This window comes from Anolis carolinensis, unplaced genomic scaffold (genome assembly GCF_035594765.1).
Source record: "Anolis carolinensis isolate JA03-04 unplaced genomic scaffold, rAnoCar3.1.pri scaffold_12, whole genome shotgun sequence".
Lineage (NCBI taxonomy): Eukaryota > Metazoa > Chordata > Lepidosauria > Squamata > Dactyloidae > Anolis > Anolis carolinensis.
In genome coordinates, this window is record NW_026943823.1 from 18,625,635 (window position 1) to 18,650,846 (window position 25,212).

A 25,212-nucleotide genomic window follows, 5' to 3' on the forward strand; every position below is an offset into this window, starting at 1 on the left:
TATGCTAATTTTCTAGGTCCTCCAGGGCAATTTTCTGGTAAAAGTTTGGTTTCTTCTGGCTTTCATTCAAAAGCAATAGAAGGCTGGCTCGACTTACTTAGCGATTTCTTCCAGAGCTTGGTTGAGATTTTGTTGAAAGGTACAGATCTCATCCACATTTCCGAGTAACAAGGCGATGTCCCCAGCGCTCAGCCTGGAAGGATTGAAATAAAAATCAAGACGATCTCTCGGACAACACTATAATCCACGGGATGGCCAATATCATGGCAGTGTAATTCTTTCTAACTCCTGCCTACACTGCCATAGAAAATCCAGATTATCTGCTTTGAACTGTATTATATAGCAGTGTGGACTCAAAGCAGATAGTCTGGATTACATAGCAGTGTGGATCCAGCCTTAGTTCAATACAATATTGTTGTTTACTGTCGGCAATGCATTTCCGACTTATGGCAAAAGCCTATCAGTGGGTTTTCTTGGTGAGATTTATTTCTCTCCAGGGAATGACTTTTGATCCAGAATTATTTTCTAATTTAAGAAAATGGAAGAATGTCTAGAAATGTTGTCCTTACCTGTCATAGGACTGGAGCGGCCTCAGGTAAGTACTTAGAAGAGAGTGCAGTTCCTTGGCATAATCTCGCTCTGTTTCTAAAATATTCTGAAGTACCTGAAACAGGTGAGGAAGAGATACCGACTCAGTTCGTGGTGCATTGCGGACAGGGCCGGCCCTAGGTAATTTTCAAGTGTAAGCGAACAGAATTTTGGCACCCCCCCCCCCACAAACCGATCACTGAAAAATAAAAGCGTTGGTTAAGCGAAAATGTTGGATAATAAGGAGGGATTAAGGAAAAGCCTATTAAACATCAAATTACATTATGATTTTACAAATTAAGCACCAAATCATCATGTTTTACAACAAATCAAAAGAAAAATCAACAGAAGAAACATTAATTGTTGAACAAAAAATGAACATTTATTATGTACTGTACATTAGTTGTCATCGCAAACCAGCATAACCAGACAAACTGTGAATCCTATCAAGAATTTCTTGTTACTACCATTATTTCCATGTACAACAATCTATGGTATGTACATTTACTGATCCTGCATGCTTCCAAACAAAAACTTTGCTGGGTCTTACTTTTGGGGGAGGCCTTATATTTAGCAATTCAGTAAAACCTCTACTAGGTCTTATTTTCTGGGGATGTCTTATTTTAGGAGAAACAGGGTAGATATGCCCTGTAACCAATCCCATCCAATCCTGGATGCTTCTCCATGTTGTGCAATCTGTCCATTGAGACCGGGGGGAAACTTGACTCATTCTCCTCTGCCAAACTGGGCAAGATCCCAGCGGCAGAGTCACAAGGGAAGGAGGGATTTTGTCAGTCGAGGCACGGACCCCTTCATCTAGGTTGCTAATAATAAAACCTCCCTCCGCCCCCCACTCAACATCTCCAATGGAGCGAACCCTCTTCTGTATGCTGGCATTTTTGCTTCAAAAATGACGTGACACACTATTGGAGTTCTTTTTTTCTTTTTTCTTTGGCACTGTTTCATCCAATTTGTCCTTCATTCTGATTCAGAGGGGCTATGACTATACCGGAAATGCCAAGACGTGGAAATCAAGAGAACAGGCTCTATGGAAATTCAAAGCCACTTCAAAGAGACCCAGAGCAGCTATTTTAATGGTCCAATGTTTTCTCTATTTTAATGACAGTGTTGACTGTTGTCGCTGTGATCATCTACAGTAGAGTCTCACTTATCCAACACTCACTTATCCAACATTCTGGATTATCCAATGCATTTTTGTAGTCAATGTTTTCAATACATCATGATATTTCGGTGCTAAATTCGTAAATACAGGAATTACTACAAAGCATTACTGCATATTGAACTACTTTTTCTGTCAAATTTGTTGTATAACATGATGTTTTGGTGCTTAATTTGTAAAATCATAACCTAATTTGGTGTTTAATAGGCTTCTCCTTAATCCCTCCTTATTATCCAACATATTCGCTTATCCAACGTTCTGCCAGCCCGTTTATGTTGGATAAGTGAGACTCTACTGTACCGTATATACTCGAGTATAAGGCGACCCGAATATAAGCCGAGGCACCTAATTTTACCACAAAAAAACTGGGAAAACATTGACTCCAGTATAAGCCGAGAGTGGTAAATTTCAGAAATAAAAATAGATACCAATAAAATTACATTAATTGAGGCATCAGGTTAAATGTTTTTGAATATTTAAATCAAGCTCCAATTTAAGATAAGACTGTCCAACTCTGATCAAATCATTATTCTCATCTTCTTCAATGTAAATGTGCTTATGTCTCCTTTTAATAATAATAGAGTAAAATAATACATGTAATAATAATAATAATATATACAGGAAAATAATACACGTAATAATAATTAGAGTAAAATAATAAATGCAATAATAATAATAATAATAATAAGATCAGAGTGAAATAATAAATGTATTATTCATAATAATATAATTTATGTTGGATAAGTGAGACTCTACTGTACAATATATTATAATATTAATATAGTTCTTCATTCTGCTCCAGAATGGCATAATAATAATAATAATAATTATTATTATTATTATTACAGGAAAATAATACATGTAATAATAATTAGAGTAAAATAATAAATGCAATAATAATAATAATAATAATAATAAGATTCGAGTGAAATAATAAATGTATTAATAATAATAATAATATAGTAAAATAAATGTAATAGTAACAACAATAATAGAGAAAAATAATAAATGTAAAAATACCAATAATAATAGAGTAAAATAAATGTAATAGTAGCCACAATAATAGAGAAAAATAATAAATGTAAAAATACCAATAATAATAGAGAAAAATAATAAATGTACCATATATTCTTGAGTATAAGCTGACCCTAATATAAGCCAAGCAGGACCCTCACCCAAGTATAAGCCGAGGGGGGCTTTTTCAGTCTTAAAAAAATGCCTGAAAAACTAGGCTTATACTCGAGTATATACAGTATATAAACCCCACTTGCCTGGTTTCTAACAGACCTCACAACCTCTGAGGATGCCTGCCATAGATGTGGGTGAAACGTCAGGAGAGAATGCTTCTGGAACATGGTCATGCAGCCTGGAAAACTCACAGCAACCCAGTGATTCTGGCCATGAGAGCCTTCAACAATGCAATAATAATAATAATAATAGCCAGCAAAACCAGGTAATAAACCAAGAGCGCATCCCACGTACCACTGCATAGTAATTCTTGGTAAGTTGGGGGCTTTCGGCGTTTTTCAAAGCTTTCGGAGAGAGAGGTTTATCTGCAGGAGAAAAAGAGGAAATTGTTATACAAAACTGCCCTTATTCTGTCAAGGGAGGAAAAGTAGACATGTTGGCATCTCGGGCAAAATGTAAACCATCGCAGCGACAAGAAACACATCTTAATTGCAAAGCAGAAGAAACATCCTGGTTGCTTCTAGTAAGAGTTTTAAGCATAATAATTTTGTAAGTGTAGATACAGCAAAAGTGGGAGAACAAAAGCCAAGTAGTAAAGAATGGTGAGAAGAGAGACAGGGAGTGAAACAAAGAGGAGAAGAAGAAAAAATAACAACAACAACAACAACAACAACAATAATAATAATAAAAAAATGAAGTGCTGTTTGACTTCCCATCTGTGCTTCGGAGACTCTTTTTTTCCGTTTTCCTTTAACTTTTGTCATTTTCTCTAGCTTCCTTTCCATTAACTCACTTCTATATACAAGGCAGATCTATCGTAAGATCCATTTTTCTTTTTCTCAGGAATTTTATAACATTGGCTTGGGGTGGCTCACAGATACAGTAGAGTCTCACTTATCCAACATAAACGGGCTGGCAGAATGTTGGATAAGCGAATATGTTGGATAATAAGGAGGCATTAAGGAAAAGCCTATTAAACATCAAATTAGGTTATGATTTTACAAATGAAGCACCAAAACATCATGTTAGACAACAAATTTGGCAGAAAAGGTAGTTCAATACGCAGTAGTAATGTATGTGGTAATTATGTAGTAATTACTGTATTCATGAATTTAGCACCAAAATATCATGATATATTGAAAACATTGACTACAAAAATGTGTTGGATAATCCAGAACGTTGGATAAGCGAGTGTTGGATAAGTGAGACTCTACTGTAATACCAGATAAAAACAATAACAATATACAATACATCAATGAGCAAAAACATACACAAATTGTAAAATATAAACATTAACCTCTAGAAATAAAACCACACAATAAAACATGGAATTAAAAACAGCGAGGTTATGATAATATACTAAGTAAAGTGCACATTATAAAAGTTGTAACACACACATTTTGACCTGCATGGGTAAAGATTCCATACTAAAATGTTGTGGTACAAATGCTGTGGGATCGGGCTGTGGCACAGGCTGGAGAGCAGCTGCAATGAATCACTGCAATGAATCACTCTGACCAGGAGGTCATAAGTTCGAGGCCCGCTCGGAGCCTATGTTTGTTTGTCTTTGTTCTATGTTAAAAGGCATTGAATGTTTGCCTTATATGTGTAATGTGATCCGCCTTGAGTCCCCTTCGGGGTGAGAAGGGCGGAATATAAATACTGTAAATATATAAATAAATATTTGGTCAGTGTAGACAACCTCAGGCCCCTTCCTTTCCCCCCTCCAACCCTATGATTCTTTGATTCTATGACAGTTTAGTGAGTTTGGGTTATCCGTTGTGATACAACGAAGGCCAAGAGAGCTCTGCAAAAAATCTGGCTCTGGCTCACCGGTGGGTTTGATCTCCTTGACGTAGTTGCTGGGGAACCAGCCAGTCTTGCCGTTGAGGGTCCCTTCCCACCAGCCGCCTTCCTCGACACGGGTGACGCAAATGATGTCCCCTTTGTTGATGGACAGCTCGTCCTCATTGGTCTGCTTGAAGTGGAACCGGGCCCGGACCACCAGCTGGTGGCCGCCGTTCTCCGTCATGTCCTGAGAAAGAAAGGCACGGGAGAGGTGGAAACGACCACGTAGAATCCGGGAAGAGAACCCAAGGGTCATCCAGTCCAACCCCCTTCTTTCTGCCATACAGGAAAAGCACAATCAAAAACCCCCAACAAGTTAGATCCTATTCCTGAAACGAACGATTGGATTATTAAAATAATGGAAATAAAAGATATGGACAAATTAACATTTCTATTAAAAGAAAACCATGGTAGTGGAATAAAGAAGACGGACTAGTCACTTTTAGAAAATTATCTTAATGATGAAGGCGTATTGGGAAAATATAATACTTGTATTGGAAACGATATATTGAATGTAATCATGTTAAGAAATAGGCCGGGCTGTGGTGCAGGCGGGAGAGCAAGCCAGCTGCAATTAACTGCAATGAATCACTCTGACCAGGAGATCATGAGTTCGAGGCCGCTCGGAGCCTATGTTTGTTTGTCTTTGTTCTATGTTAAAAGGCATTGAATGTTTGCCTATATGTGCAATGTGATCCGCCCTGAGTCCCCTTCGGGGTGAGAAGGGCGGAATATAAATGCTGTAAATAAATAAATAAATAATAATAAATATGTAATCATCAGCAGATTGTGTGCCTATAGCCAAAAATACACTCTGCTCAGCAAAATAACTGTCTCCCCATAGCAAAGACCAAAGTTCACCCTAAGTGCCAGAGACATATGTTAAGTGTCAACAAGAGAAGATAAGCTAATGGACAAGAGACAAATTAAGGCTTTTTGGGATGTCAAGATAAGACCTGGCGCCATGGAGGAGTGCTAATGACTCTCTCTGACAAGCTAAGGTAGGGAGGAAATTCCTTAATTAATGGTGGACGAGGGGGAGCCCTAAGAGACATATGTTAAGTGTCAACAAGAGAAGATAAGCTAATGGACAAGAGACAAATTAAGGCTTTTTGGGATGTCAAGATAAGACCTGGCGCCATGGAGGAGTGCTAATGACTCTCTCTGACAAGCTAAGGTAGGGAGGAAATTCCTTAATTAATGGAGGACGAGGGGGAGCCCTAATGGATGAGATGAGAATTCCAGAGATAAGGCTAATGGAGGGTCAGAGGTCTTGAAGTAGTCTATATTTTAGGAAAATGCAAAGATAGCTTTTTAGTAAGTGCAAAGTAAGACTTTTTTGAACTAATTGGTGATGGATAATACCTATGTGACATAGCTAGAGGCAGGCCAAAATAGTATATAAGGATCTGTGTTCCTTTGTGTTGGTACCTTTGCTTTCCTGATTACAGGGAAAGGTCTTTTCTATATTGCTTATTCTCACTGGCCACTGAGAATAAACGTCATTTTTTCTACAGCCACCGGAACTCTCTTTGTCTCATTTCCTCAAACCTTTGTCTGCCATTTCATTAAGAAATATTAAAGTTACGAGTGGGAAAGAACTTGTATTTAGTTTTTATATTGACAGTGTTACATTATTATCTTACAGGAGGAGGAAGAACAGAAGTCACCAATTACCCCTCTTCCAAATCCCACTCCCCCCTCCCTTTCCCCCCCTCTCTTTTGCTGTTTTCCTACTTTCCTATACCTATATCCAAATTTTATTTAATGCTTAGACCATAGGTCTTTTCCATGCAAGACAAAAAAATACACAAAAGCCAGACCATCAAATCTATATATATAAATGAGTGATGGCATCACGGCGACCCACAAAACAACAAAACTACAGGCCCCCCAACCTCGAAATTTGACAACACAACCCATCATCCATGCCACTAGTACAATATAAAACAAGCTATTAAAACCCTATATCAATTATTAAAACATTAAAATGCTGCAAATATCAATGTCGGGATATGCCCTTCAAATCTATATATATAAAAGAGTGATGGCATCAGGGCAGCGGACAAAACAACAAAACTACAGGCCCCTCAACCTCGAAATTTGACAACACAACCCAGGTTGATACAACAAAAAGAAAAGAAAAAATAAAGTCCTAATTACAGGGAGAGGAATAATAGTTTTTATCCAATTGCTGCCAGTTAGAAAGCTAAGCTCTGCCCACTTGGTCTCCTAGCAACCTACTCAGCCCAGGCACAGTTAGGCCTCACTTAGGCCTCTTCCACAGATTATAGATTTTAACTGGATTATATGGCAGTGTAGACTCAAGGCCCTTCCATACAGCTATATAACCCATTTAGAATCTTATATTATCTGCTTTGAACTGGATTATCTTGACTCCACACTGCCATATAATCCACTTCAGTGTGCATACTAAACATAAAGACAACCATACAACAGACATTCAATGCCACCACTACCTCAACAATTTCTCACCAACACCACCACAGCAACGCGTGGCCGGGCACAGCTAGTACTACATATTTTGTGGATTAGCACCAACATAATTAAAAACAAGATAAAACCAAGTAAGTACATACCTATACCTATATTGTTCCCCCACTTTTATGTATATAAACTGGGTTTTTTTCCCAATAAAAAATTATTTAAAAAAACAACAACAACAAAAAACACCCCAACAAATGGCCCAAAGCAGTATTGTCTAGCTAGCCCAGACATGGGCAAACTTTGTCCCTCCAGGTGTTTTGGACTTCAACTTCCACAATTCCTAACAGCCTCAGGCCCCTTCTTTCCTTTCTTTTCCTTTCCCTTCCGCTTAAACAGATCGAGACTGTTGAGAATTGTGGGAGTTTAAGTCCAAAACGCCTGGAGGGACGAATCATAGAATCATAGAATAGTAGAGTTGGAAGAGACCACATGGGCCATCCAGTCCAACCCCATTCTGCCAAGAAGCAGGAAATCGCATTCAAAGCACCCCCGACAGATGGCCATCCAGCCTCTGCTTAAAAGCCTCCAAGGAAGGAGCCTCCACCACGGCCCCGGGGAGAGAGTTCCACTGTCGAACAGCTCTCACAGTGAGGAAGTTCTTCCTGATGTTCAGGTGGAATCTCCTTTCCTGTAGTTTGAAGCCATTGTTCCCTTGTGTCCTAGTCTGCAGGGCAGCAGAAAACAAGCTTGCTCCCTCCTCCCTATGACTTCCCTTCACGTATTTGTACATGGCTATCATGTCTCCTCTCAGCCTTCTCTTCTGCAGGCTAAACATGCCCAGCTCTTTAAGCCGCTCCTCATAGGGCTTGTTCTGCAGACCTTTGATCATTTTAGTCGCCCTCCTCTGGACGCTTTCCAGCTTGTCAACATCTCCCTTCAACTGTGGTGCCCAAAATTGGACACAGTATTCCAGGATTGCCCATGCCTGTTTTAAACAATATTTCTATTGCACCAAAAGACCTAGAGATTTTGCAGATTTCAAAAAGAGCGTACCACTGCTTTGGATTGCCTGCGCAAGGCTCTGGGCGACTTGGGAGACGTAGTTTTCCTGGAAGGAGGGCAGTCCTCCGAGGGGGATCTAGCAGGTGACAGGCGGGAACATGGCCGGGCGGACGGCTGATCTGTTCAGAGACAAAAGGGAAACACGTTGCTTCAGAACAAAGGACGTCCAAGTTTAGAAGTCTATCACGATGCGTTTCAAATCCAAAGATTATTGGAAATACAGTATACTAAAAAAAAAAATGGGCAAATATGGAGAAGATAATAAATAATACTAAAGAAAAAGAAATAATATTTAGGGAATGGAGTAGGAGAGAAGAAGCAGAATTTAAGGAACCTTTTAAAGGAACAATAAAAGTGTGGGGAAAAAAAGAAAGAAGAAGCTAAGTCCAGGCAATGAGAATAAGATGGCAACTATATGGCAAATTAATTACAATAACAACGAAATTATAGGCAGAACATTGAGATCAATTGAAAGTAGAGGGAAAAGGTTAGTGGAGGATTTGTATACAATAGATGGAGACCCTGTAGAACAAAAAGAAATTCAGAATTGGATAGGATCAGGGAATTGGATTCAAAGCTGGGCTATAAGACAGGAAATTTTTAGATTGAGAGAAAAAAAATAGAGAACAGGACAGTCCACTTGAGAAGGTGATTAGGAAATGTTTGAGAGAGGAAAAGAAGGTGGCAGGAGATCTGTATGAACAAATTATAACGGTAAAAGAAGAAATAGTAGAGGAAATTTTCCAAACATGGAGAATGGACATGGAAATTGAGAGGGAAGATATACAAAGGGAAATAAGTAATATAGCAAAAGAAAAGTACAATGTATTAAGGGAAGCAAGAAGGAAAATGTTACAAAAATGGTACAGAACTCCTGCACAACTTTCACGGTTTTTACCAGGGATGAAAGATAGGTGTTGGCACGGTTGTGAACAAAGAGGGGTGTTCAATCATATGATATGGGAGTGCGATCGAGTGCAAGAATACTGGAGAATGATTGAAGGAGAAATCAATAGAATGCTAAATCTACAAACAGTAATAGTTAATAGAAATGTACTACATGCAAGGATAACAGAAGTGAAGAATATACAAAAAGAAAAAATGATTGACAAATTAATAGCATGTGCACAAATTGTTTTAGTGAGCGGTTGGAAAGATAAAACAAAATGGACTCTGACGAATTGGTATAAGTATATAATTGATACGTTAAATGTAGAAATCACAAATTGCAAATGGAATAATATAGATAAAATTGAAAATATTGCAATAATCAAGGGGATGTGGGAACCAGTTAAGAACTATTTAGAGAATGTACTAAGATGTGGAGTGGAAAAATTAAGATTGAGATTGATATTTCAAATGTAACTTCTGTAGTTTGTTGTATAAAGTGTATGTACAAGGAGGGGAGGGTGGGAGGGTGGGAGTGGGATAAAATGACAAAACAATAAAAATAAATAATAATAATAATAAAAAAAGAACAAAGGACGTTGGAGCAGCCCGACTAGTCAGCAAGCCACTCTGCTTGTCTATATCTTTCAAAGGAATCCCACTAATCTTGAAGTCAACATATTGTTGGACTACAACTCCCAGCATCCCCCAGCCACAGGTCAAGCTATGGTCCAGGAATCACCCCCTTTTTAAAAAAATAATTTTTTATTGATATACACAAGAATTAAATACAACAAAAGGGTGAGAACAATGGTTGTTGACAGAAAGTGAAGAAAAAATATATATAGAAAATCTATTTTGAAAAAAGGTGAGAAAGAAAAAGTATGGGAGTGAAAAAAGGAGATAAAAAAGGAAGTAAAAAAGGGAGAAAAGGGAAAAGAAAGGGAAAAAATCAAAAATAAAAAAAATCAATAAACAAAAATAAAAACAAAAACAAAAAAACCTATAAATACAGTAGAGTCTCACTTATCCAAGCCTCGCTTATCCAAGCCTCTGGATTATCCAACGCATTTTTGTAGTCAATGTTTTCAATATATCGTGATATTTTGGTGCTAAATTCGTAAATACAGTAATTATAACATAACAAATTTGTTGTTAAACATTATATTTTAGTGCTTAATTTGTAAAATCATAACTTAATTTGATGTGTAATAGGCTTTTCCTTAATCCTTCCTTATTATCCAAGATATTCGCTTATCCAAGCTTCTGCCGGCCCGTTTAGCTTGGATAAGTGAGACTCTACTGTACATATAAAAATGACTTCCATCTTCGCCTTTGCGTTTCCAATTCTAAAAAAAGATGAAAAATAAAAATAAATAAATCAATGTCTTTTTCAAAAATAATAATGACAATCACGAAAAAAATATTGTCCTTTATGTTGGCTGAGTCAATGATTCTTTGCTTTTCATAAAATAATAAGAAGGGAGACCCAAAAAGAGTCGTCCTTCTGTTCTTTAATTGATATCCTTCACCTTCTTTTCCTTTCAAATTCTTCTACGTTAGACCAGTCTGTGTATTTTATCAGGTTACCTGTGTTTTTCTTTAGTAAAAAAGTTAGTTTATCCATGTCCTTTCTCTCTCACTTTCTGTAACCATTCTTCCGTATTTGGTATTTCCTTTTGCTTCCACCTTTTAGCAAAGCTAATTCTGGCGGCTGCAGTTAAGTATGTAAATAAGATATCATCATTGGTATCTAAATGATACCAGTTGCCATGGCCAAGGGGGAATTCGAACCTTGGTCTCAAGAGCCTCAGTCCCAAGTTCCAACTACTACATCTCTGAAAGTGAAGGCTCCTTATTTCTTGGGCTATCACTCCTTTCTAACTAGACCCCATACTCTTATTGATTTGGCCTAGAATCGCATTGGGCTTTTTTGCTGCTGCATCACACGGTCGGCTCATGTTCTGCTTAAGGCTCCTAGATCCCTTCTTGACTTAAATTTCTCATTGCTGAAATTAATTCACCAAATGGGCAGTTTCCATTTATGGGCACTTTCCCCCATTTTCCCTTCCTTTGCTCCTGATTGCATTGCTGCTGAGCAAAACCACATTTGGATCCCTTTCAGAATTGTTTACAATGCAGCTCGAATTGCATTATATGGGTCCACACCGACTATAAAATGCAATCCAAACTGGGTTATATGGCACTGTGGATCCAGCCTTTCTACACTGCCATATAAAATCCAGATTACTGTGTATACTCAAGTATAAGCCTAGTTTTTCAGCCCTTTTTTAAAGGCTGAACTCCCCACCCACTCGGCTTATACTCGGGTGAGGATCCTGGTTGGCTTATATTTGGGTCAGTTTATACTCGAGAATATATGGTACATTTATTATTTTTCTCTATTATTATTGGTATTATATTTGGGTCAGCTTATACTCGAAAATATATGGTACGTTTATTATTTTTCTCTATTATTGGTATTATATTTGGGTCAGCTTATACTCGAGAATATATGGTACATTTATTACTTTTCTCTATTATTATTGGTATATTTGGGTCACCTTATACTCGAGAATATATGGTAAATTTATTATTTTTCTCTATTATTATTGGTATTATATTTGGGTCAGCTTATACTCGAGAATATATGGTACATTTATTATTTTTCTCTATTATCATTGGTATTATTACATTATTTTTCTCTATTATTATTTTTCTCTATTATTATTGGTATTATTACATGTATTATTTTTCTCTATTATTCTTGCTATTACATTTATTACATTTATTTTACTCTATTTTTTATTATTATTATTATTAATACATTTATTATTTCACTCTGATCTTATTATTATTATTGCATTTATTATTTTACTCTATTTATTATTACAAGTATTATTTTCCTGTAATTATTATTATTATTATTATTATTATTATTACATGTATTATTTTACTCTATTATTATTAAAAGGATACATAAGCAGAGCCAGGAAGATATCTTTCCACCATGTCTCCTGTATCAATTTAATGATATAATAATATATAATAATATTATACTATACTAATATTATAATATATTGTATATACATGTAATATTAGTAATAATATTATGATGTAATACAATGTAATAATAATTATAATTCGCTATTATAATTGTATATTTATATTACATGCAATATTACTAATAATATTGCAATCTAGTCATATAATATAATATACTGTATGTATATATACAGTAGAGTCTCACTTATCCAAGCTAAACAGGCCCAGCAGAAGCTTGGATAAGCGAATATCTTGCATAATAATGAGAGAGTAAGAAAAAGCCTATTAAACATCAAAATAGGTTACGATTTTACAAATTAAGCACCAAAACATCATGTTATACAACAAATTTGACAGAAAAAGTAGTTCAATACGCAGTAATGCTATGTAGTAATTACTGTATTTATGTATTTAGCACCAAAATATCACAATGCATTGAAAACATTGACTACAAAAATGTGTTGGATAATCCAGAACATTGGATAAGTGAGACTCTACTGTATATACATGAAATATTAATAATAATATTATGATGTAATACAATGTAATAATAATTATAATTCGCTATTATAATTGTATATTTATATTACATGCAATATTACTAATAATATTGCAATCTAGTCATATAATATAATATACTGTATGTATATATACTTGTAAACCACCCTGAGTCCCCTTCGGGGTGAGAAGGGCGGGATATAAATGTCGCAAATAAATAAATAATATTATTATTATTACATGTATTATTTTACTCTATTATTATTAAAAGGATACATAAACACATTGACATTGAAGAAGATGAGAATAATGATTTGATCAGAGTTGGACAGTCTTATCTTAAGTTTGAGCTTTATGTAAATATTTAAAAACATTTAACCTACGGATGCCTCAATTAATGTAATTTTATTGGTATCTATTTTTATTTCTGAAATTTACCACTCTCGGCTTATACTGGAGTCAATGTTTTCCCAGTTTTTTTGTGGTAAAATTAGGTGCCTCGGCTTATATTCGGGTCGGCTTATACTCCAGTATATACGGTATCTAGTTTAATAGTTTCCAGTCTTGGCTTTGGACTGCAGCTTCCAGAAGTCCCATCCAGCACAGCCAAGGATTTGGAGATCTGAATTCTGCAGCATCTTGAGGATCAATATTTGGGGACCCTGGCTCTTATGGCTTTGACTGTCCTATAAGCTGATTTTTAGAAGTAGTAATAATAATAATAATAATAATAATAATAATAATAATAATAATAATAATATTTTTTATTTATTTGAATAAATCTGAATCCAGACTGACAAAGTTCTGGAACACAACACACCAGACATCACGGTTGTGGAAAAGAAAAAGGTTTGGATCATTGATGTCGCCATCCCAGGTGACAGTCGAATTGACGAAAAACAACAGGAAAAACTCAGCCGCTATCAGGACCTCAAGATTGAACTTCAGAGACTCTGGCAGAAACCAGTGCAGGTGGTCCTGGTGGTGATGGGCACACTGGGTGCCGTGCCAAAAGATCTCAGCCGGCATTTGGAAACAATAGGCATTGACAAAATTACAATCTGCCAACTGCAAAAGGCCACCCTACTGGGATCTGCACGCATCATCTGAAAATACGTCACACAGTCCTAGACACTTGGGAAGTGTTCGACTTGTGATTTTGTGATATGAAATCCAGCATATCTATTATGTGTGCTGTGTCATAATAAAATAATAATTTTAATAATTTTTATTTATTTGACCAGTCATATGACCATTTCAAAATACAAGAGAGTTTGGTGAACGAATGAACCCTTGGCTTATACTGGAGTCAATGTTTTCCCAATTTTTTTGTGGTAAAATTAGGTGCCTTGGCTTATATTCGAGTCGGCTTATACTCGAGTTTATACGGTATCTGCTTTGAACGGGATTATATGGCAGTGTAGAAGGGGCCTATGTCTCCCATGACTGGCTCCCTTTATGGCCATAGTTTTTCTCCTCCTCCTGCCTTCTCTTATATCAACGGAGCTCTTCCAGAGTGAATCACACCAGGATCCCAGCAAGAAGTTTTCGGCCAATCCGTAATGTATTTTCAGAAGAAACTCTAGGTTCAGTTTGCTTACCGCATGTCTATTCAGGACCCCTCGCTCTCTGGCAGTACAACGGGTGCCACCGAAAACCCACACAAAGAGCTCAAAAACAGGCTGACATTTGATGCATGTTGTTGCCACAGCTGTTTTCGCTTTGTGGGCATCGAGGGAAGGATCGCAGCCCGGCACAGATGGAGTTTGGGTATTTTTTTCTCCTCCCTCCTTTACTGGATCAAGCGAAACACGTCAGCAAGGAGAGACCCAGAGAGCGAATTTGACAGAACAACATCAAGAAAGGCTTCTTCCTAACCTTTCGCAGATTCGGGGATCCAAAAAGGCCGAGCGTAACGCTTTCTCTGTCGCGAGTCCGACGCTGACAAGACGTGGCTCACAGCCGCCCACGGAGTCCTCCTCGCTGCCAAAAAGGCAAGCTCACCATACGACACCAAAAGATGCTCTAGCAAGTACAGTGCTTTCTGTTCCAAATGCTGGCTTTTCACATTTTTATTTTAGGCGCTCAGGCTGTTTATTGTTTACCTGCTTCTTGGGAACAAGTTCCTCCGCTCTTTGGTGAATGTGCAAAAGAGCCACAGACCGTATTGACTCAAGTCTAATGCGCCATCGAATCTAATGCGCACCCCAATTTTCAAAACCTTGAACCCTAATAATAATAATAATAATAATAATAAAGCACAGCAGACAAAAAAAAACCAGTACAAGAAAACCGCACTACAAACTAGAGCTGACAGCTAGCACAACAAAACATTGCCAAAAGATCTCAGCCAGCATTTGGAAACAACAGACATTGACAAAATTACGATCTGCCCACTGCAAAAGGCCACCTGACTGGGATCTGTGCGCATCATCCGAAAATACATCACACCGTCCTAGACACTTGGAAAGTGTTCGACTTGTGATACGAAATCCAGCATATCTATCTTGTTTGCTGTGTCATACAATAATAATAATAATAATAATAATAATAATAATAATAATAGAGCTGACACAATATGAGGATTTAAAGATCGAATTGCAAAGACTCTGGCACAAGCCAGTCAAGGTGGTCCCAGTGGTGATCGGCACACTGGGTGCAGTGCCTAAAGGCCTTGGCCTGCATTATTATTATTATTATTATTATTATTATTATTATTATTATTATTATTATTATTAGGACACAGCAAACAAGATAGATATGCTGGATTTCGTTTCACAAAATCACAAGTCAAACACTTCCCAAGCGTTTAGGACTGTGTGATGTATTTTCGGATGATGCGTGCAGATCCCAGTAAGGCGGCCTTTTGCAGTTGGTAGATCGTAATTTTGTCAATGTTTATTGTTTCCAAATGCTGGCTGAGATCTTTTGGCATGTCACCCAGTGTGCCCATCACCACCGGGACCACCTGTACTGGTTTATGCCAGAGTCTTTACAATTCGATCTTGAGGTCCTGATAGTTTTTCCTGTTGTTTTTCGTCAATGCGACTGTCACCTGGGATGGCAACATCAATGATCCAAAGCTTTTTCTTTTCCACATCTGTGATGTCTGGTGTGTTGTGTTCCAGAACTTTGTCAGTCTGGATTCGGAAGTCCCACAGTATCTTTGCGTGCTCATTTTCCATTATTTTTGCAGGTTTGTGATCCCACCAGATCTTTGCTGCTGGGAGGTGGTAACTGAGGCATAGGTTCCAATGAATCATTTGGGCCACAGAGTTGTGCCTCTTTGTAGTCTGTCTGTGCAATTTTCTTACAGCAGCTGAGGATATGATCAATGGTTTCGTCGGTTTTCTTGCACAGTCTGCATTTTGGGTCATCAGCTGATTTTTCGATCTTGGCCTTAATTGCATTTGTTCGGATGGCTTGCTCCTTATTATTATTATTATTATTATTATTATTATTATTATTATTTTATTATGACACAGCAAACAAGATAGATATGCTGGATTTCATATCACAAAATCACAAGTCGAACACTTCCCAAGTGTCTAGGACTGTGTGATGTATTTTCGGATGATGCACGCAGATCCCAGCATCATCATTACTATTATTATTATTATTATTATTATTATTATTATTATTATTATTATTATTATGCTTTTCCTGCATTGGCAGAAGGGATTTGGACTGGATGCTCCCTGGAGTTGTTTCTATTATTATTACTATAGAGGCTGGATGGACATCTGCTGGGGGTGCTTTGATTGTGCCTTTTCTGCACAGCTGAAGGGGGTTGAACTGGATGGCTCCTGCCGTCTTCCATTGACATACTGATACGTTTATGTGGGTCTCTGAATATCTGGCTCTTCCCCAAGGGCAGCCCATGGGGTTGGGTGGCTCAGAGATTATTCCTAGTCAGGTCTCTTGGTAGTTTCACTCTCTTACATATTCCCCCGGCTTTGGAGATATTATTTTGCAAAATGCAAACACGAGACACTGTTTGCCTTACCTTCCGTGGCTTTGCAGATGGCTGCAAGGGTATTCAGCACCTGGGGGAAGTTGTCTCCGGCGTAGAGATCGTGTGCATCAAACAGCTGCGCAAAGAGACAAGGAAAAGCCCTGCGTCAGTCTTCAAAGTGCGCAGAACAAGAGATCGGGAGAGAAGGACAAAGATAACACAAGCCCAAGGCCCAGACCAATGTACAGAAGAGGATGCATGGACTGGATATCTTTTCTGTTTCCTTCTGGAATAAGACTCAAAGCAGCTTACAATATAAATTTCCCCGTGCCTGGTACGGATGCACCTGGAGTCGGTCCTGTGCATTTGTATTTTGGAAACATCCTTTTCCACCTGACTCTGTGGTTGTTTTCAGACAGCCTATCAGGAATCTGGGATTAGATCAGGGGTCCCCAAACTAAGGCCCAGGGGCCGGATGCGGCCCTCCAAGGTCATTTATCTGGCCAACGCCCTTAGTTTTAGACTTAGGCTCGCCCAAAGTCTGAAATGACTTGAAGGCACACAACAACAACAATCCTACTTAACTTGACTATCTCATTGGGCAGAAGCAGGCCCACACTTCCCATTGAAATCCTGATGGGTTTATGTTGGTTAAAATTGTTTTTATTTTTAAATATTGTATTGTTCATTCATTTACTAGTATTGTGCTATGGTAATAATATAATATATTGCGTATACATATGATATTGATAATAATATTATAATGTATTCTATATACAGCAGAAGAAACATCCTGGTTGCTTCTAGTAAGAGTTTTAAGCATAATAATTTTGTAAGTGTAGATACAGCAAAAGTGGGAGAACACAAACCAAGTAGTAAAGAATGGTGAGAAGAGAGACAGGGAGTGAAACAAAGAGGAGAAGAAGAAAAAATAACAACAACAACAACAACAACAACAACAACAACAACAACAACAATAAAATGAAGTGCTGTTTGACTTCCCATCTGTGCTTCGGAGACTCTTTTTTTCCGTTTTCCTTTAACTTTTGTCATTTTCTCTAGCTTCCTTTCCATTAACTCACTTCTATATACAAGGCAGATCTATCGTAAGATCCATTTTTCTTTTTCTCAGGAATTTTATAACATTGGCTTGGGGTGGCTCACAGATACAGTAGAGTCTCACTTATCCAACATAAACGGGCTGGCAGAATGTTGGATAAGTGAATATGTTGGATAATAAGGAGGCATTAAGGAAAAGCCTATTAAACATCAAATTAGGTTATGATTTTACAAATTAAGCACCAAAACATCATGTTATACAACAAATTTGACAGAAAAAGTAGTTCAATACGCAGTAATGCTATGTAGTAATTACTGTATTTACGAATTTAGCACCAAAATATCACGATGTATTGAAAATATTGACTACAAAACTGCATTGGATAATCCAGAACGTTGGATAAGTGAGTGTTGGATAAATGAGACTCTACTGTATATATAAAAGAGTGATGGAATCCCGGCGACTGACAAAACAACAAAACTAACGGCCCCCCAACCTCGAAAATTGACAGCACAACCCCTCATCCACGCCTCTAGGTTGATACAAGAAAAAGAAAAGAAAAATAAAGTCCTAATTAGAGGGAGAGGCATAATTGTTTTTATCCAATTGCTGCCAGTTAGAAGGCTAAGCTCTGCCCACTTGGTCTCCTACCAACCCGCTCAGGCAGAGTTAGGCCTCACTTAGGCCTCTTCCACACTGCCTATAAAATACATAGACCCCTCTACCCTCACCACTTTCACAGTACACAAACAACCAAATGCATACTAAACATAAAGACAACCATACAACAGACATTCAATACCATCACTACCTCAACAATTTCTCACCAACACCACCAGACAATGCCACAGCAATGCGTGGCCGGGCACACCTAGTACAATATAATACTTATTTATTACAGTATTTCTACCCCGCCCTTCTCACCTTCTCAGTAGGGGACTCAGGGTGGCTAATAATAATAATACAATGTAATAATATTGTATAATATAATAATATTAATTATATATTATATATTAAATGTAATCTTTCTAATAATAATATGGTATAGTGGTATAGTACAATATAGTAATATATAATGCTAATATTGTGCTATGCTAATAATATAATATATTGTATGTACACAAAACTTGTAAGCCGCTCTGAGTCCCCTTCGGGGTGAGAGAGGGTGGGGTATGAATGTAGCAAATAAATAAATAAATAAATGGTTGTTGTTGAGTTTTTTTGTTTTTTGTTTTTTTGCACTACAAATAAGATATGTGCAGTGTGCATAGGAATTTGTTCAATTTTTTATTTCCAAATGATAGTTCGGCCCCTCAACAATCTGAGGGATCATGAACCAGCCCTCCACTTTAAAAGTTTGAGGACCCCTGGATTAGATGGTTAATACTTTCTGCTTTCACTTTCTGGGACAGGGAAAGGGTTTGAAAATGGGGAAGAATGAAAAGACCTGGGGCGGAGGGAAGATTAAAGTGATGGAAAAGATTCACTAAAAGCCCTCTCAGTCAAGGTTCATCAAGGTCAGACCATGGAAAAGCAAGGAAAACCCCAAGGATACCTAACCAGCAAGGTCAGAAGCCATGTAGCCATACTGGCTGGGGATTCTGGGAGTTACAGTCCAAAGCAGACACTTTCCCAACACATCGGTAAAAACACAACTTTGGTTGCAATGTGCATAAGGAGGCAACGATCAAGCTGAATAATAATATAAAGGTAAAGGTTTCCCCTGACATTAAGTCCAGTCGTGTCTAACTCTGGGGGTTGGTGCTCATCTCCATTTCTAAGCCAAAGAGCCGGCATTGTCCGTAGACACCTCCAAGGTCATGTGGCCATTGGCATGACTGCATGGAGAGCCGTTACCTTCCCACCGGAACGGTACCTATTGATCTACTCACATTGGCATGATTTCGACTTGCTAGGTTGGCAGGAACTGGGACTAACAGCGGGCGCTCATTCCGCTCCCGGGATTTGAACCTGGGACCTTTTGGTCCACAAATTCAGCCGCTCAGCTCTTTAACGCACTGTGCCACCAGGGGCCCCAAAGTGGTATAAAACAGCATTAATTCTACAGTGGAGATGTACCCGTTACCTTGGAAACAAACCCCCTTGAGCTACTGAGGGCCAGATTCAGTCCCTGGGGCTTGAGATGTCCCACTTTGCATGCAAAACAAGTCAGCTGCTGAGTCTCAAAAGCAAGAAGCTCGAAGTCTCTTGGTGAGTAAAACAAAACTTGTGGGAGAGAAACTTTCTCTCTCAGGTCAGCAGTTTTGTGGCCGAACCCCCGAACTGCCAAACATCTCTTTGTGGTTTCTCTTGCAAAGAGCAAAGAGTATGCGGAGGCCTTTCCGCAGCGACACACATCCTGCAGAATGTGTCCTGATGCACATTCTTTCTTTCTCTTTCTTTAGCAACAGAGCCAGAGCTATAATTTAGACCGAAAAGGCAAGAGAGACGTTTCCAGGGCCCTCCAGCTGCTGCAGGGTCAGCCGTAAACTCATCCATGAATCACACAGAATGCAAACTGTGTAATTTGTGCTCTGCCTTCCCCTTGTCAGGACGGGTTTGGTTCATTCGGAGCATCTGCCGAATCCAGGCAGGCCATTTACCGCGCCGGACCTACCAGCTCGAGCGCTCTGCGCATGCCTAATGTCCTGCAGTCTTTAGCTGGGAGGGAGCAAGGCTATGCGACTGGCTGCAGTTATTAAAGTAATTTATCTCCCTTCCTCTTTTCCATGCTTTCAAGGAGATATGTCATGGTGGTGACGCATAAACACAGTCATAAATATGAGCGACACCAATGAAGGTAGAATAGGGGAAGTGATGGATTGAAAACCAAAAGAAGCGATGAGCAGAAAGAAAGCTTTTCAGGACAGAGAAGCCTTTGAAAAATAAAGTGTAGGGGGTGATGGGTCTTCAAATGATGGGTCTTCATAAACAGCCACCACCCCAAAGGCCCTGCTGTGGCGCAGGCTGGAGAGCAGCTGCAATGGATCACTGCAATAAATCACTCTGACCAGGAGGTCATGAGTTCGAGGCCCATTCGGAGCCTATGTTTGTTTGTCTTTGTTGTATGTTAAAAGGCATTGAATGTTTGCCTATATGTGTAATGTGATCCGCCCTGAGTCCCCTTCGGGGTGAGAAAGAAGGGCGGAATATAAATGCTGCAAATAAATAAATAATTAAATAAATCACTCTGACCAAGAGGGCATGAGTTCGAGGCCAGCCCGTGGAGGGGTGAGCACCCGACAATTAAAATAAAAAATAGCCCCTGCTCGTTGCTGACCTAGCAACCCGAAAGATAGTTGCATCTATCAAGTAGGAAATTAAGGTACCACTTATAAAGTGGGGAGGCTAATTTAACTAATTTACGACTCCATAAAAATAATCCAGTTGCCGTTGGAATGAGGAAGTGCCGTCGCAGTGGATGATGCAGCAGCTGCTCCCCCCTGTGGCCAGAATCAAGCATACCCTCAGGAAGCTGGAAGTTGGAGAAGGTTTAAATTGCCTCTGTGTCTGTCTCTGTCTCTGTTCTATGTTATATGCCATTGCATGTTTGCCTCATATGTGTACAATGTGATCTGCCCTGAGTCCCCTTCAGGGTGAGAAAGAAGGGCGGAATATAAATAAATATTGTGCTATGGTAATAATATAATATATTGCGTATACATATAATATTGATAATAATATTATAATGTAATCTATATACAGTAGAGTCTCACTTATCCAACATAAACGGGCCAGCAGAACCTTGGATAAGTGAATATCTTGGATAATAAGGAGGGATTAAGGAAAAGCCTATTAAACATCAAATTAGGTTATGATTTTACAAATTAAGCACCAAAACATCATGTTATACAAAAATTTGACAGAAAAAGTAGTTCAATACGCAGGAATGCTATGTAGTAATTACTGTATTTACGAATTTAGCACCAAAATATCATGATATATTGAAAACATTGACTACAAAAATGGCTTGGATTATCCAGAGGCTTGGATAAGCGAGGCTTGGATAAGTGAGACTCTACTGTAATAATAAATACAGGAAAATAATACATGTAATAATAAATAGAGTAAAATAATAAATGAAATAATAATAATAATAATATCAGAGTGAAATAATAAATGTATTATTAATAATAATAATAAAAATAGAGTAAAATAAATGTAATACTAGCCACAATAATAGAGAAAAATAATAAATGTAGTAATACCAATAATAATAGAGAAAAATAATAAATGTACCATATATTCTCGAGTATAAGCTGACCCAAATATAATACCAATAATAATAGAGAAAAATAATAAATGTACCCTATATTCTCAAGTATAAGCTGACCCAAATATAAGCCAACCAGGACCCTCACCCGAGTATAAGCCGAGGGGGGCTTTTTCAGTCTTAAAAAAAGGGTTGAAAACTAGGCTTATACTCGAGTATATACAGTAAGTCCTGATACCAATGAGTTGGAAGATACTCAATGAGGAAAGTATGTCTTTAAAATCCTCCACTTCGAGGCTGGTTCGGGCTTGAAAGGTTAAATCATGCCCTGAGCTATTTCTCCACACGGCTATAAAAATATCTCGTGTTTTCTTCATCTCTCTCCCAGGTTTTCCAGCCAGAAATTTACCACAGGGAGGTTTCTGGAACGATTCCTACAGAGCGAGGATGGGCACAAGCCAGCTCACATGGAAGTCCTTGGAAGAAGTTCCTTTACAAAAATTATTCTGGGCACTGTCATCCCAAGAAAGTAACTGCCTCCAAGCATCGTTTCCTGGGAAAACATTGACTCCAGTATAAGCCGAGGGTGGTAAATTTCAGAAATAAAAATAGATACCAATAAAATGACATTAATTGAGGCATCAGTAGGTTAAATGTTTTTGAATATTTACATACAGTTCAAATTTAAGATAAGACTCTCCAACTCTGATCAAATCATTATTCTCATCTTCTTCAATCTAAATGTGCTTATGTATCCTTTTAATAAAAATAGAGTAAAATAATACATGTAATAATAATAATAATCAATACAGTAGAGTCTCACTTATAAGTATAAGCCTAGTTTTTCAGCCTTTTTTTAAGACTGAAAAAGCCCCCCTCGGCTTATACTTGGGTGAGGGTCCTGGTTGGCTTATATTTGGGTCAGCTTATACTCGAAAATATATGGTACATTTATTATTTTTCTCTATTATTACTGGTATTATTACATTTATTATTTTTCTCTATTATTGTTGCTACTATTACATTTATTTTACTCTATTTTTATTATTATTAATACATAAAAGGATACATATGCACATTTACATTGAAGAAGATGAGAATAATGGTTTGATCAGAGTTGGACAGTCTTATCTTAAGTTTGAGCTTTATGTAAATATTCAAAAACATTGAACCTACTGATGCCTCAATTAATGTAATTTTATTCATTTCTATTTTTATTTCTGAAATTTACCACCCTCGGCTTATACTGAAGTCAATGTTTTCCCAGGTTTTTTTGTGGTAAAATTAGGTGACTCGGCTTATATTCGGGTCGGCTTATACTCGAGTATATACGGTAATTCAAAGCAGTTGTAAAGAAGCAGTTTGGAAAACAGATGAATGTATATAAAAGTAAAAATATGTATTCATGTATGTATTTTCCAAGAGCCTCTGGTGGCTCAGTATGTTAAAAGCGCTGAGCTGCTGAACTTGCAGACCGAAAGGTCCCAGGTTCAACTCCGGGGAGCGGAGTGAGCGCCCGCTATTAGCTCCAGCTTCTGCAAACCTAGCAGTTTGAAACCATGGAAATGTGAGTAGATCAATAGGTACGGCTCCAGCAGGAAGGTAACGGCGCTCCATGCAGTCATGCTGGCTGCATGGCCTTGGAGGTGTCTACGGACAACGCCGGCTCTTCGGCTTAGAAATGGAGATGAGCACCAACCCCCAGAGTCAGTCACGACTGGACTTAACGTCAGGGGAAAACCTTTACCTTTACCTTAAAGAGAGGAACCTTTTCAATTAATTCAAAGCAGTCGTAAGGAAGCAGCTTGGAAAACAGATGGATGTATATAAAAGTAATAATATGTATGTATGTATTTTCAAAGACGGCATCCACTTCCAAAGAGCCCTGAAAACAACAGATCTGGACCAAACTTGGCACACTGGGGGTATTTTAGGGGGGATGGACCTGGGATGATCTGAGTTGTAGTTTACCCATATATATCCCTGATGCATTTGCTAATGGAACCATACATAAAAACAAAAAACAAACAACGGCATCACAAATTACCTAACCCAGGCATTGCTGAATACTGAAGTTAGTAAATTTCTTGTACAACAGAGAATGGCTCTCCTAAAATAGTATTTGCTGAGTTAGTAGCATGGATTTGATTCAGATGCACAGGCACGCATTCAGGCACCAGATCCCATCTCATTTTGGAAGCTAAGCAAGATCAGTTCTACTTGTACAGTAGAGTCTCACTTATCCAACATAAACGGGCCAGCAGAACGTTGGATAAGCGAATATGTTGGATAAGAAGGAGAGATTAAGAAAAAGCCTATTCAACATCAAAATAGGTTATGATTTTACAAATTAAGCACCAAAACATCATGTTATACAACAAATTTGACAGAAAAAGTAGTTCATTACACATTAATGCTATGTAGTAATTACTGTATTTACGAATTTGGCACCAAAATATCACAATGCATTGAAAACATTGACTACAAAAATGCGTTGGATAATCCAGAACGTTGGATAAGTGAGACTACTGTACTTGGATGGGAGAACATCAATGGATACTGGGTGCTCTAGCCTCCATTTCCGAGGAAAGAACTGGCCAAACCACCCTTTGAGGAATCCTTGCCTAAGAAAACTCTACAAAATGCATGCAGTTGCCATAACACAACAGGAAGGCATGCGCTGACACATGATTCCTTGATTAAGCGAGGTGCCTTTTTATTTAGGCCGGGATCATGTGACCCATGTTGTTGGATTGTAATTCCCAACGTTCCCCATCTGGGTGTTGGCAGTTCAACAGCAACTACCAGGCTGCAGGTTTCGCACTCCTGATCGAAATGTTTCCAAACAGTTTTTATTTGCTCAACGAGGCAGCGCAACCATGTAGCCCTAGGAACAAAACGTGAAACTAAAGACTGAAACTTAAGACAGGTCGGTTCAAAGGCACCAGGAGGACGGCAAGGAGGAGGAGGAGACGAGGAGTATCTGGTTATGTTGTAGGTGAAATATCACAACCCACAACTTGTTTTACTCTATAACAGGGGTCCCCAAACTAAGGCATTTTTATTATTATTTAATTCATTATTAATTATTAATTTATAATGGCATTTTTATTATTATTTAATTAATTATTAATTATTAAGGGGGTTTATTATTATTATTAAGGGGGTTTATTATTATTATTATTATTATTATTATTATTATTATTATTATTATTATTATTATTAACATTGAGGCTGGG

The 25,212-nt window shown here is 38.0% G+C and overlaps 1 protein-coding gene across 4 annotated transcripts in view; it reads right to left on the minus strand.

Moving 5' to 3' along the window:
* arhgef6 (Rac/Cdc42 guanine nucleotide exchange factor 6) overlaps positions 1-25,212 on the minus strand; it is an 86,222-nt gene that overhangs the window by 35,033 nt on the left and 25,977 nt on the right. For all 4 annotated transcript variants that reach the window (XM_062963693.1, XM_062963692.1, XM_062963691.1 and 1 more), the window contains 6 exons: positions 16,752-16,836; positions 8,306-8,433; positions 4,790-4,991; positions 3,251-3,321; positions 570-664; positions 98-193 (listed from right to left, as the gene is read on the minus strand). In XM_062963693.1, coding sequence (XP_062819763.1) covers positions 98-193; positions 570-664; positions 3,251-3,321; positions 4,790-4,991; positions 8,306-8,433; positions 16,752-16,836 — 677 coding nt within the window. The remainder of the gene's footprint in view (positions 1-97; positions 194-569; positions 665-3,250; positions 3,322-4,789; positions 4,992-8,305; positions 8,434-16,751; positions 16,837-25,212) is intronic.